Below are 15,045 nucleotides of genomic sequence, written 5' to 3'. Positions count from 1 at the left end.
TCTGCCTCTCCAAAGACAAATTGATGTGTACAGTTTAATTCACTTTTGTAGGTGCAACAGAGCATGGCCATGGTGGAAATTGTGGTGTTAGAAAGCAACTTAAAATCGATTCTGGTTTTTATTGGTAGCCAATGAAGAGATCTAGGCAATGGAGGGATACGATTGTGTCTAGAATTTTTTTTGTAACAAATCGGGCCACCATATTCCTAAGCTCCGGCAGACTTTGGAGGGTCTGTTTATTCATGCGTGGATAAGAGAGAATTAAAATAATCTAATTTCGAAGGGATTGTGTCCTCCGACGTATTCCACATCTATGACAGTGATTACCACAGCTGTGCTGCTTCGGAAAACTTTTTTGGCGTCCTGCGTCCATGACGTCGATACGCTCCCTCGAGGACCTCCGCCGACATCACCAGATGTTATATGTAGGACGCACGACATCCGTAGCCTGAGTTCCGTTTTTTCCGCGAACGTGTTTGCTTCGAAATCTCGGCGTGCCTCGGTTCTTGTATATCGGTTCTTCCGAATATTGTTGTAAGTCTACGAGAAAATGTCTGTGTTCTGCTACCCCGAAATCGGGCTTCAAGAAGTGTCGGGACTGCGGTTCCAAGATGTCTCTGAGGGACCCCCACGACATCTGCCTCTGGTGCCTGGGTGAGAGCCACGCCACTGATGACTGCGACGAATGCCGGTCTTTGCCCTCGAAGGCCGTGCGGGAGCGGAAGAAGAAGCTGTCGGCGGGTGCGGAAGAAGAAGCTGTCGGCGGGTAGGGTTTCCAAACCCCGTAAGTCAAAGTCCGCTGGACGTTCGACCGATTCGAGGGGCGACTCTCAACGTCGCGTAAGTCCATGGGGTCTCGTTCTAGGAGTGGTTCCCGCCATTCCTCGGCCTCTTCGAGGCATGCAAGGAAGCGCCGTCATCGGTCGCCTTCCCCGTCCTCGTCTGAGGACTCCGCCAGATGGCGGGTTGCTTGTCCCACCAAGCATTCATCTCCGGAGGAATGGGACGCCTTCGTAAGGAGATGGTGGTGATTTTTGAATCGCAGGGCACTGTTCCAGCCGCGCCTTCGAGAGAAGCCGGTGCGGAACGCTCTAGAGCCACCGTTCGCCAGCCTTCAGGCTCGGGCGGTCGGCGCGATCACCGAGAACCTTCGAGGTCTCGGTCAGACAAGGAGGATCGCCATCGTGCCCGCTCCAGGTCCTCGACGCCGTCGAGACCGTTGGAGCCTATGAGGCCTTCGAAGAAGGTATCAACGCCATCGGCTCAATGTCCGTCAAGGGTATTTCTCGAGGCTCTGGCTCCGAGGAAGCCATTGGCGCCGAGGCTGTCGATGGACACGCTCGGGCCTCCGGCCTCGAAGCCGCTGTCGAAGTCAATTGTGCCTCGGTCGACGTCACTCCCATCGGCGCCCTCAACGCCTTTTGAGGAATTTTTGCCAGAGGTACCCCGGAGAGCTGTGGAGGCTCCTAGGAAGCTGCTCAGCAAGTCTGTGTGGCCTGTTTTCGACCCATACTCTGTTCCTCCTTTGGAGTACATTTCTGAGGTTGAGGAAGGGTCTGAGGAAGAGGGGCCTCCTGGGGTTCATGATGACCTGTTGTCAGGGCATAGCCAGCTGGAAGACCTGCATCAGTCTTTGCACGACGCCAGTGGTCTGGATACCTCCCCGGAGGTTGAGTTTGGCAGGCCTGAGCCTGGTACGCATGCTGACTCATCGTACAGGTGCCTCATGTCGAGGGTGACGGAATATCTGGGTTGGTCGGCTCCACCTGTGGATTTTCTCCAGTATGACATCTCAGATATTTTGGACCATGGTCCACCCACTGACCCGGTGTTGCCATTTCACATGGCCTTACAAAGAAGGATGGCTCTGGAGAGTCTCCCGGCAGTGAACAAGTCTTTGCCAAAAAAACACCGTCCAGCCAGTGGTGACCCCTGCTACTTGTCTAAGCACCCTACTCCGGAGAGTTTGGTGGTGCAGGCGGCTACGGCCCCAGCAAAGCGGACGGCGTACCCTACAATCCCTCCCGATAGGGACGACAAACGCTTTGACGGCTGGGCAAAGAAAGTATTTTCTTCTGGGGGTATGGCTTTAAAGGCAGCCAACTCCGTTTGTGCCCTTGCAAGATTCACGCACACTCTGTGGAATTGTCGTTGGCGGCTGAAACTATTCCCTAACAGGAGGAACAAGATGGTTTTCTTGTCCTCGTTCAGGATGGCAAGGATGCCATGTGTGAGTCTGTTCAGTCAGGTAGGGACGAGGCAGACTGTGTCAGCTGGTACATGGCGGCGAGCACTGTGATGCGCAGGTTTGCGTTGTTGCGGAATTCGGGGTTTGCTCCTTATGTGGAGTCCCGGCTTCTCAACATGCCCTTTGATGGTGTCCATCTTTTTGGCAGCAAGGCTGACGAGAGCCTTGAGAGAGGTTGCAGACCTCCAAAGCTGCAGCGAAGTCCTTGAGCGCTGCAGTGCGTCAACCTCTGCCTTTTCGGCCTAGGGGACAGCAATGGAGGGGAGGCTTCTTTCGATATTACTCTTCCTTTGGTAGATCGAGGGGAGCTGCCAGTCAAAGGGACCAACGTAGGAGTACCAGAGGTGGAAAACAAGGTACTCGAGGTGCCAAAGCCTCTCGGGCAGTTGCCTCTTTGCCCTCAGGCACTGCCGCAGCCGCTTCCGCTCAGTCATTAGGCCATGTCCCATGCACACGGCTACTCTCTTCCTTTCTGGCAGAGGCCTCACGACAATCCACCGGGGAAGCTCTCTTTGAAGAGTCCGGATCCGCTCCTTGCGCAGGAATTCAAATCCCTGCTGGAGAAAGGCGCAATAGAACTGGTGCCTGTAGTGGAGAGGAACAAGGGATGGTGTTCCCCATATTTTTTTATCCCAAAAAAAGACGGGGGATTGAGACCCATCATGGACTTGCGTGGTTTGAACCAGCTCCTCGGGAAGGACAAATTCAAGATGGTTACTCTCTCTCAAGTCCTCCAGGCCCTTCAACTTCAGGACTGGTTGGTGTCTCGACCTCAAGGACGTTTACTTTCATGTGCCGATTCATCCCAAGCACAAGAAGTACCTGAGGTTTGCGGTTGGCGACTCGCATTTTCAGTTTCGGTCCTGCCGTTCGGATTGACCTCCGCCCTGAGGGTCTTCACCAAGCTGATAGTGGTGGTGGCAGCGTATCTCAGAAAAGGGGGGATTCACGTCTACCCCTACCTGGACGATTGGTTGACCAGGGCGCGCTCTCCCGAGCTAGTCCTGCATCATCTGTCAGTCACCTGCCACTCCCTTCACAGGTTGGGCTTCTCCCTCAACTTAAAGAAGTCCCACTTGACACCTACCCAGCGGCTCCAGTACATCGGAGCAGTGCTAGACACATCCCTGGGGCAGTGTTCGCCTCCCCAGTTGAGGGCTCCCCACATTCTGCAGGTGGTGGACAAATTTCAACATGCCCAGAGTCTCCCGGCGTTCGAGTTCTTGAGATTGCTCGGCCTCATGGCATCTTGCATTCTACTGGTGCCAGAAGCCAGGCTGCGGATGATATCTCTGCAGTGGGCACTCGAGATGCAGTGGTCGCAGTTTTCCAGCAGGATGTCGGACCCCGTTCAGATTCCGCCCTCGGTCGCCCAGGACCTTCTGTGGTGGGCCGTCGAAGGAAATCTGTTCACAGGGGCTCCGTTTTGGCAACCATGGCCGGAAGTGACGATCGTGACGGACGCATCCCTCGCGGATTGGGGAGCTCATGCCAACGAGCTGACGGCCAGCGTTCGTTGGTCTCTGTCGGAGTCCAGACTCCACATCAATCAGTTAGAGCTGTGAGCTGTCAGGCTAGCCCTGAAGGCTTTTCTGCCCTCTGTATGGGGGAAGAATGTCCCGATTATGACGGACAATATAGTGGCCATGCACTACCTCAACAAAAAGGGGGGGCAGGGTCACTCCCACTGTGCAGAGAGGTGATGCAGCTCTGGTTCTGGGCCATCCAGCAGGAAGTTTCGATCTCGGCGGTTCATCTGGTCGGAGACGAAAACGTGGCGGCGGACGCTCTGAGGAGGCAGAGCATGGTCCCTCACGAGTGTGAGCTGGCTCACACAGTTCTTTTGGAGATCTTCGCCCTTTGGGGTCCCTGCAAGTGGATCTCTTCGCCATTAGTGTCATCCGGAAGTGCGCAAGAGTCTGCTCGCAGGAATTTCCTCCAAGAGGAGCCTTGGGGGACGCGTTCGTAGTGGAATGGTCCTTCCCACTGCTGTACGTGTTTCCTCCTGTCCCCGACATTTCACAAGTGTTGCGGAGTTTACGGAGGTTCGGTTCCCAAATGATCCTCCCGAATTATCCTCATTGCTCCGGCATTGGCCAGGAGAGCGTGGTTCCCTGACCTTCTAGACATGTCCATCTGCCCTCCACGCCGTCTTCCCTACCGAGACGATCTTCTCTCACGAGAGTGGGGTCGAGTTCTCCATCCAGAGGTCAAGTCTCTCAGCCTTCATGTTTGGTATCTGAAAGGCTGAGATATAAGGATTGGGACCTCCCTGAAGACGTGATGGAGGTGTTGCTTTCGGCCAGAAGGCCCGCAATGAAATCCCTGTACCCTTGCCGTTGGAAGAAGTTCTGCGACTGGTGCAGGGTACAGAATTTGGATCCTTTCCAATGTTCCATTCCTTTGGTTTTGTCTTTTTTGCTTTCCTTAGCCCACAAGGGCCTGCAAGTAGGTACCATTAAGGGTTACCTGGCGGCGCTGTCCATATTTAAGCGCTCGTCTGAGGAATATTCATATTTTAAAATCGCTTTGATTTCTCAGTTCGTGAAAGTGCTAACTCATGTGTTCTCACCGTCGCCTTTCCTGGTGCCGGGATGGGATTTGAATTTGGTTTAAAGTTCCTGATGGGAGCTCCATTTGAACCCTTGCATTCTTGTCCATTGAAACTGTTGTCCTTTAAAACTGTATTTTTAGTTGCGATTACTTCCATATGCAGAGTACTCACTCTGCGTGCGGAAGTAACCGCAACTAAAAATACAGTTTTAAAGGACAACCGTCTCAATGGACAAGAATGCAAGGGCTCAAATGGAGCTCCCATCAGTAACTTTAAAACCAAATTCACCTCCCATCCCGGCAGGCACTTTCCGCCAAACCACCCTTCATGGTGTTCCATAAGGACAGGGTTGTCCTTAGGGTACAGCCTTCCTTTCCTCCGAAGGTTGTGTCGGAATTCCATCTGAGCCAGAAGGTAATTCTTCCGGCATTCTATCCTCCTCCACATCCTGGTAAGGAAGAGGAGAGGCTCCATAGGTTGGATCCTAGGAGAGCTTTGAGTTTCTATCTCACAGATATCCCGGGTCAGAGTGGACGATCGGCTCTTTATTGGTTACGCTGGAAGCCGTTTAGGTCAGGCTGTTTCTAAGCAGACCTTGTCTAGATGGATCATTTTGATGATCTGTGAATGTTATCGTTTGGCGGGGAAGGACCCTCCTGTAGGTTAACAGGCCCATTCTACTAGGGGTATGGCTGCCTCCACTGCACTACAGAGGGGTGTTCCGATTCGCAATATTTGCGAAGCGGCCACATGGGCTTCTGTTCATACTTTTGTGAAACATTCCCTGGACTCTATCCATGGGCAAGATTTGGCCTTTGGCAAGGCAGTCCTCTATTCTGCAATTTGATTGGGAATTCTAAATTATCTAAATTATTTTCCCACCTCCATACGTTGGTACTGCTTTGGGAGTCTGTCATAGATGTGGAATACGTCGGAGGACACAATCCCTTCGAAGAACAAGTTACTTTCTTACCTGGTAACATTCTTTCGATGGGATGTTCCTCTGACGTATTCCACATCGCACCCTCCCACCCTGCCCCTCTAGAGAATTTCTTATGCGATTGCAGCTACCGTTTCCGCAAGACTTTCTGTAGTCATACTGGCAGAAGATTGGTGCCACACGTTCTGGGAAAAAACTACAACTTAGGCTACGGGCGTCGTGCGTCCTACATATAACATCTGGTGACGTCTGCCGTCGGAGGAGGTCCTCGAGGGAGCGTATCGAAGCAGGACGCCTATGTTGAAAAAGTTTTCCGAAGCAGCACAGCTGTGGTAATCACGGTCATAGATGTGGAATACGTCAGAGGAACATCCCATCGAAAGAACGTTACCAGGTAAGAAAGTAACTTGTTCTTTGGCTGCAGTGATCAAGAGAACAATCATGACACAATGTACCTTTGAAAACGTGGATTGACTAAGCAGCATCAAGTACTAACTTACTGATCTGATGATATTATTCACCTGTAGAATCGAGTCCAGAATCATGCGCAAATGTTTGGCTTTTTGCTGGACTAGAATTCCAAAGCATGATAGCATTTTAGTGGGATATGTAACAATAGTAATAGCAGGAAACTAAGATGATGTGTGTCTTTCTTTGAATCTGGTCTCTCACCCCACCTTTCGATGTGGCCCAAAATAGATTAGATTGAATACTAAGGATTTTTTTCATAATCCTTTTACAAACGGGAAACAATCTGGATGTGGTGTGCATAATTTTCTAACTGTGAACTGGAGAAAATGCTGGGAAGTGGTTGGAATTAAGTGTAAAGGTTAGATACAAGAGACCTGCGTAATATTGCAGTCTGCTTTTTCAGTGTGAGTCTCAAAAGTTCCCATCTTTAGTGTGTGTGTTCCGTAGCCCAGAAATTAAGCAAACCAGCTTGAAGCACTCTTGTGAGACACCCTCAAACCCCCTATAGCACGGTGCAGCAGAAGTGGGTGGTCACGTGTGTCAATGGCCACTGAAAAGTCCCTGACCAGGCCTATCCCGCCCTGGCGTAGAATCTGAAGGAGGTGTCCCTTGACACGAAGAAGAGCTCGTTTGTACCGTTGTTAGTTCCTAAATTGGGAGTGCCAGTCACGGAACAAATAGTGTTTCTTCATGTGCTTTTAAAGCTGTTTAGTTGCCGTTTCAAGAAGTTTTAACAAAAAAGGACGTTTTTAATGGGATGACAGCTTGCACAAACCTCTGGATTAGATGTTTTTTTTTAAAAAAATTGTCTAGTTCATACTTGTTTCAGAGTAGCCAGAAAAATAGTGTCTCTAAAGGAGGCATTTCAACAATCGGAAATTCCCAGACTTGGTGTCCACATTGTCCTGAATTATGCCTTGGGGACAAGTATCACCTAGGCGATCGGTAGGGTTGGGACTAGAAATTATGGCACTAGTTTCAGAACTTGAAATTGGTGAAATGTTAAACAGCCCAGGTTGCTGTCGATCAACAGCAGTCTGGTGGCATCTGACAGGCCACTGCTGCAAACATTGTGCAGTTGCTAGACGTTTCTTGTTCGTATTCCCAAAGAGCACTTGAATTTGTTTGCTCCAGTACATAGGAAGTGCAACTTTAGAAAAGGGAATAGACTCCGTTTTCATTATTTGAAACAGTTCCCTTGGAGAATTTGAGGCCTGCTATACTTTTGTGGGTAGACTCATTTTAGTTTGGACATAGTGCAATTGCTGTATTGGCCAAATATTGGCCTATGCTAGAACAATGTGGATTCAGTGTATGTGTGGACTTTTTGTGTGTCTCTGAATGAGCTGTATAAAGATCGGGAATCTCAAATAGGATCACTACAAGAGGAGGTCACTCTACTTCATAAGCAACAGGTTCCATGTGGCGATCAAGTCTGAAGTGCAGCCTCTGTTATGGGTTGGGGTGGTTTCCAGAAGCAGGAAGCCAAGCATTGTACGTGCACAGCCTTAAGAGGCTGCCTCCGCATTGGTGTCAGCATTATGGTGTCGATTAGGTTCTCCTAGAACAGGAAAGGGTAGAACATCATACTAATGATCCAGCGTTTTCTGCAAAAGAATGATTGCAATTTGGTGGTTGATATTGGACCAGCAGCTACATGGAATACGAATCGTGTATGATGAGCTTAGCCATTGATATTTCGCAAAGTAGGATCAGAGAACATGATGGCAAATCTACATGAAATGTGTGTTTAAATAAAAGTGCAACCTCCTACCCCACATTTGCCCTTTAGTTTGGTGATGCTTAACATAGTGTACCCATCTGTTGGGGCCAGTGAGATAGCAGGATCGGACTGCTCCTCAAGCCAAGTTTCAGAAACCGCAAGGAAACAACACTCGAATGTGTGAGAAAGTCAAATATATCCAATGCCCGGCGTGGAATGGAACATGCATTCATTAGGGCTCAATGTAATGTTCCCAGAGCCTTTAAAGAAGTCATGGCTTGGGTGTGATTTTCTTGCACATGAAGCTCACTCTCTCTGAATGGTCTGTTAAAGATTGCAGCATATATTAACTGATCGTACCAAAGCTCCAAGCCTTGTGGGTCGGGTGGCCGCTTAAACTGTTCTATTGTATGTGGGCTTGGCTGTGGTCTTGAAGCTTTAGTTTTGTAAACAAATATTGGCTCAAAGATTCCTCACTGAGATGATATATATATATATGAAAGTCCATTTGAGGCAAGTCACACATTCCACAACGCCACCTATCCCACAATGCCTTGCTGTTTTGGCTCAGAACTGGAGGTGAACTTCTAACGATGGCTACTAGCTGGCGTTGTGGAATGTGGGACTTGGCTCAGATGGACTTTCCTACTTTCACATTTCAAAACCCACCATAACCTTTTTGGTGTTATATATTTTTATATATAGTAGTCCTCAAAATGGATATGTTAAAATAAGCAAGCGGTGCCTGTTCATATCGCAACAGACACGGTAAGTGAGGGGGGGGGGTTACGATCGCAGGGGAGCTCCCTATGTTTTAAAAGAACCTGGGAGACATGCAACAAGAAGCGCTAGCACACGTCTAGTATGCCCACCGGTGAACCGAAAAGAGCGGTACAGGGGTGTGTCGTGTAGTGGTTGTCGGGAGAAGGTCTTTCGAAACGGCCTGGGGAAAGTGCCACGTACAAAATACCTACTCGTCAGAAGTCCCTGAAAGTGAGCTGTCTGTGGTGTGTAGGGGTTGTAATTATATATATTTATGTGCAATAAAATTGGTTAGGGATAAGTAAAAAGGAGTTAAAACAAAGCATAAAAAGCACGAGTGGTTCACTAAATAACCAAAAACAGTGAGAAGAAAGCTTTGCTACTCTCGATAAAAGGATTTGTATGCGGTCAATTGTGTACTTGCAAGTAAACAAACATTGACCTGTGGAGTTTCTCGTCCAATTCCTTTGTTACCACTTAATAGTGGGTCCTTGAGCTTTTTCTTGTTGTTGACTGAAACAGTCTGTACCTTAATTTGACGAACTGCTCCCAAAATGAAAAAGATACTGCGATCTCTTTGGCTGCGACCGCTCCTACAGTGGACACATCCTGCTCTCAGTCCCTGTTGTAGCATGTTAAGGGGTTAAGGGCACTTCTTGAACATCCCCGCGAGTAGATGGTACTAGAAAAAACAAAAATACGGCAAGCTTGATGGCTTGTGAAAAGCTGCCACCAAAAATAATTGAGTTCTCATCTATGCGTGGGCAGTGGTCATGGGAGAGCATTTTGTTTCCCTTACTGGCCAGAGGGTGCACCCTTGCTCTTCCCTCTCCTCCCCTATTCCTTTCAGCAGATCTTTTGCCACAAGTTAGTGGCAGTGATTCGACTTCTGCTAGAGATCCGAGTCATAGCACCTGTTCAGCCAAGGATATTGGAGGATTCATCCAGCAGTTCAATCTTCATTGAATCCTGAAATGAGTGACTATTTTAAAATGGCATTTGAGGCGCAGAGGATGTCCTGCTTTTAGCAGGAATACTGTCATCTCAGACCGACCACAAAGATGTATACTATCCCAACTTGGGTGTGGCTACATACAGAAAGTTTCTGGACGGCATTCCCAGTTCCAGTAGATGGCTCTGAGGTTTGGTCTCCGCTCTGTTCCTGAAGGTCAATCTTCTTAGGAATTGGTTATTTACATAATCGTGATGACCGACTTGCCCGTGTATTCCTTTTAGGTGGCAGTGGCTGAATCAACCAGGCAGCATCTGTTCTCGTGGCAACATAATCTCAGTGAATCCTCCCTCATCCTTTGGACCACCTTTATGGGTGCCATTGGCACATAGCCCTTTGGAGGGAGTCCAACCCTTCACCATGTGAACTTGCACGGAGTGGGCCATGACTGGTGGGTGAAAGCAGTGTTTCAGATGTTGTTGCTTATCCAGGTGATTTTGATTGCAAAGACCTTGAAGTGCTGAATGCAGATGCATGTGGGTTCCCTTTGCTGCAAGTAGAGGCATTTTTCTTGTCCATGATCAATATGTCCAGAAATTCCAAGAGGCCTGTAGTGGTTTCACGTCAGGATGCTAGAGCTGAAGACCATCAGCTTAGCGTTCAGAGCCTTCTGACCTGCCAAGTTCTGGGTCCCGCAGACATCACTAGCATGTTTTACACAAATGAGCAGGGGGAAGGGCACCAGATCTTCAGAGCTTTGCCTGCTGGGAGTAGATGTGTGGGAATGGTCACTGTTCCACCAGATCTCAACACAAGCACAATAGCTAAGTTGGCTTATGTTCGAAGATCGCAGGAGTGGGTTTTTTTTTTCCAATTATGGGACAATCTTTTTTGTTGTCCTTTTCACCCATGTTCCATGAAATGCGAGGTACTGCACAAATTCAGAATGAGTCTGGGATGATGGGGTTGGGGGCCAGGAGTGATGGATATCTCAGCTAAGGATCATGATGCTATGGTATGGGGTTCATAGCACTTTCTGTGCCAGTCTGAAATGTAGAAACCTTTTAACATGTTCCAAACGTTCATCTCTATAATTGGCTTGTCCGATGTTCACATTTTGTATGGCTTGCACTGGTTCCACTGAAGGGCTGGGCGTACGCTAGAAATATAAGCAGACAATTTCGAGACCTTTATGTAATTGGAGTGCTTTTTCATTTTTAGTCTATTGAAAACCCAATGCAAAAAGCATAATTTTGCACCTTCCTTTTCTATATGGAAATATTTATCAAATATTGCCACATTTGACTTGTTAAATGGGGCAAATTCTTTTTTTTTACCAGATTTGGTGAGCCAACATGGATGAGGCGAAATGACCGAGAGGAATTGGTTTTCTCATGTTCTATGTAGAGTGTCATGGAAACCTTTCTGTTATGTCATAGCGACATTTAAATAAGCTTCATGCCAGATTCCTCCAATTTCTAAGTGCTGTAATGATAAGTGTCATTGTTGCCCAGTTGGATGGCACATGGTTTTAGTAATCTACATGGTGCTTTCAGAGACTGGGATTTGACAGTGACTTATCCATGGTCTATGGGCTTGGTTGCACTGTACTCCTTTGCAGTCTCTGGCCACATCATTATATCTTTTTGCATTTAATTCGCTTTATTTTCTCTTGCCTACTTTTTTGTGTTCTACTATCAGTTTTGTGTCCATGTGTTGTGACCATATATTTGTTCTTTGTCTTTTTTATTTCAATGTAAGAATTAATTGTTTTGTGGAGCATAGCCTTTTTTGTATACATTCAAACATTGTGACAGAGCAGAGAGGCAGGCATGTGGGTGTCACCACAGGTCCTCCTGTCAGCTGCTGCCTAGAGTGCGAACCCCATTCCACACTAGTGCGCTATAGGAATGCAGAGTGCATTTGTGTGGGAGAGAGGGGGACACATCTCCTTTTTTCAAAGGGAAAGCCACTGCACCACCATAATAACATAGAAAAGATTACAGTGGAAATACAAGTGAGGAATGAATAAGAGAGGCAGAATGTGATGTTTGAGCATATGGGGACAAGAGCAGGGGAGAAAATATGGAGTAGAGGATAATGAAGCTCTTACTTGGCATATCAGGTTGGACCTGGGCATGTGAGATTATGCCTCTGTGGATGTACTTCGAAAGATCATGCCTGCATTTGGGATTATGGGCTGTCCAAGGCAGATGATGGCTTCCGCTGGGTAAATTAAGGCTGTCTCTGGGCATATGATTGGCCGGCTGGCTGGCTGGCTGGCTGTGTGGCTTTACATGTGTGTCTGATGGCTGCACTTGAGCATCTTTTGTATAATGCAGCTCCACAAAGGAATTTGAGTCTATAACTGGATTATAATTTCACTGCCTCAGCATGTTATGTTAACCTGTGTCCAATATATTGGAAACTGGCATTGATGATGACTTTGTAAAAGGTTGTTTCTTAAAGAGGATAAAGTGCATTTGTTTATACTTCGAATTGTGAAAACTGCAGATGTTTTATCAGATTTCCATATGTTTTCTCCCTTAAGGCGAGACCTTGTGCGAGTAGAAGCTACAGTGATTGAAAAGACAGAATCTTGCCCAAAAATTCATATGCGCTTTTGGAAAAGGCACCGTTATCAAAGAAAAAGGAGTAAGTAACTTGTGCGCTCATCAGACAGCATATTTGGTGACAAAATCCAATTTTTGTCTTAAGTATATAGGGAGTAAATAATGTTGTGCAGTATAGCCAGCCTCTTGTCTCCATCGGTGTCCGTGTCGCCCCCTCTTTCTCTCTTCTTGTATTTCTGTCGCTCTCTCCTCCCTTCATTCTCTCTTCCCTCCTCTTTCTCTCTCCTCTGATAAATGGTTTATCAGATCTGTAACTCGGATCAAGTGGTCTTTACTGCAGGCAAGCTTAAATGTTCTTCCAGTAGTCTTCCATCTGTTCCATGGGGGCTCTGAAGGAAGGGTCCATCTTGACCCTCCGAGATGCCTTAATCCCTTTTGATGGCTGCTCTGAGCTTTCCACAACTCTGAAAAATAATCAACCGATTGAGGGAGTGGGATTCTCTCTCTATTTATAGCTACACCGTCGCAAGGATTGGTGGCCTCAAGGCCTCCTGGCAGAATGTAATAGAGACAATTTCCTAGAGAGGACATTCTTTACGAAGTTGGAGCTCCCACTCCACTGCCCATGTCCTGCCTCCCTGAGAACAAATGGCCTCATCCTGCAAATACAAAACTTTGCTGTGTCACGCAAGCTCCAAGGAGTTTTTAAAGGTTCAGCCTAAGCTTTATAAATCGTCTGCATACGTTGGTGAGCTGTGAACGTCTCACTTGAGCATTACAAGGGGTTACCCTGTGTGGAACTGAAGCCCTATGCTATCAGAACAGGAGTGGGCGATTTATCAGCAGATACTGCTTTCATCCAGAAAACCAATGAGAGCGAGGCAAGTCTGGTTAGCCCTATAACACCAGTAAAGTCAAATTGGTTATAAAACTCTCTCTATGCTGCAGTAGTCTCTTTTTGGAGAATACCAATTTATATTAGCTCCCTAGTGGGGGGAGCCAGTCAATCAGGTGGCTAGGAACATAGCCTTGAACCGATGGCAGTCTGCATTCCATGCTGCCTGACAGCCAGTTCCCCCCGCCGCCATCTCCACTCCCTCCGCCCCCTTATTATTTTTTCCCCATCCCACACTTACCTTATTACGGCTACGGTGGCACTCTCCACCGCACCTTCCGCTCTGCTCCCGATGGTCCATTATGCAAAGGGAAGCGGGGCTCCATACGAAGCCCCGCTTCCCTTTTCATGACAGCCATCTTGGAACAGTCTTTTAGTTCTGTGAAGAAGACACCCATGAGGCGCCCCGTTCACGAAGAGAAAATACTGCAAGTTAGCCCCGTTCCAGCTCATGGGGCAGGTGCTAATAGCCTAATGTACCTGTGCCACGGGCATCACCGGGAGCAGTGGGGGTAACGGCCCGGGCCCATATTAACTGCCCCTGCTTCGCTCTGGCTATTACCCCCTGGTGATGACCGTGGCACAGGTACATAACGCCACATTAATGTCAATTTTTCCTATTTGTAGGATTTGCAGATATGGCTTCCATGTGTGCAAGAGCATTCAACATGCCAATGTGATTAAACCTGTGCCTTTATGAAGTGAAATATAATCCGTTTTTTGCCAGGTGAATTTAGGCCTCACCAAATATTTTTGATAAATGGTTAAGGATTCCAATTTTCTCTTTAAATATTGATAGTGTCAGAAGGGCCAATATAAAGCAGTATGAGATTCATCATCTCCAAAGTGCCAAAAGCACTCTTAAAAGGAGATTACATGATAACCGGTTTCTGAATGTGCACATTAGAAGCGGCCTGTAACTTTGTATCTGAAATGCAGGCATTTCACATTCCAGCTCCTGGTGTGTCTTGGGACTGTGCACAGCACCAGTATACATGTACATACGATATGGATGACCGTGATTATATTACCCGAGCTCTGAGTCTAAAGTCAGCACAGGTGTAATCAATGACACCACTTTATAGCCATGACACATATTTAGAAAGGGTCTCTGTTGAACAGAGCACACCTTCCTGCAGAGAAACCACCTTTACTTTGTGTATCAAAAGCAGAAAGCCTCACGAGAGTGCACCCTCGTAGATGGCATGTTCACAATGTGCCTTGCCTTGGGGCAGAATTTACATTAAATGGGACCAATTATCCTCCTGATTTTTAGGACAGCGATTTCACTTCTATGGCTGACCTGTGGTTTTACGTTCATAGGCACTAAATCTTGCTTTTCTGTCAGTAAGAGCAGATAAGACATCACATCACATTATATTACAGAATAACACATCTTTATAACCTTCTTGGCTAAATAATATCCTAAAAGCCCGGGTTAGAAATATGTGGCACTTGCGTGTTAAAAATGTAGTCAAAATTACAGTATTAATCCAATATTTTGTTAGATGGAAGGTTATTGCCATAAATGAAAAAAGCTGTTGCTTTCTTTAGTGTAGCACTTAGGGGGAGGAGGGGGGAATATCCCACCATCCATAGAACATTCAATTCCTAGAATTCAAAGATGCCAATAGATATCAGTCATTACCCTTCTATCCATAAAATGGATAACATATATTAGTCTAGCAGCTTATACGTTCGGATGGTTTTGTGAAATGTTGGCTATAGTTGATGGTTTCAATGTATGCCGGGCAAAGTTTTAGAATGATAAATGTTGATTCATTTGTATGGAGAGTGTCCTACTTTACTTGTGGCGTGGCTAAACCAAATTATTAAGGCACCTTAGCCTTTCTGTTTGATCTAATTGTGTCTTGTAGCAGTCACTCGTCCATCCAAAGGATGCCACAGAGGGAGAAATTACAATGAT

At 47.2% G+C, this 15,045-nt stretch overlaps 1 protein-coding gene across 1 annotated transcript in view; it reads left to right on the top strand.

Annotated features, from left to right (window-relative positions):
* Window positions 1-15,045, top strand: part of MRPL21 (mitochondrial ribosomal protein L21) — a 279,597-nt gene that overhangs the window by 222,387 nt on the left and 42,165 nt on the right. Inside the window, exon 6 of the mRNA XM_069624128.1 lies at window positions 12,202-12,305. Within this exon, the coding sequence (XP_069480229.1) occupies window positions 12,202-12,305 (104 nt within the window). The remainder of the gene's footprint in view (window positions 1-12,201; window positions 12,306-15,045) is intronic.

This window comes from Ambystoma mexicanum, chromosome 11, assembly GCF_040938575.1.
Source record: "Ambystoma mexicanum isolate Mex_15411 chromosome 11, UKY_AmexF1_1, whole genome shotgun sequence".
NCBI lineage: Eukaryota > Metazoa > Chordata > Amphibia > Caudata > Ambystomatidae > Ambystoma > Ambystoma mexicanum.
This window is presented reverse-complemented; position numbering and strand designations above follow the sequence as displayed.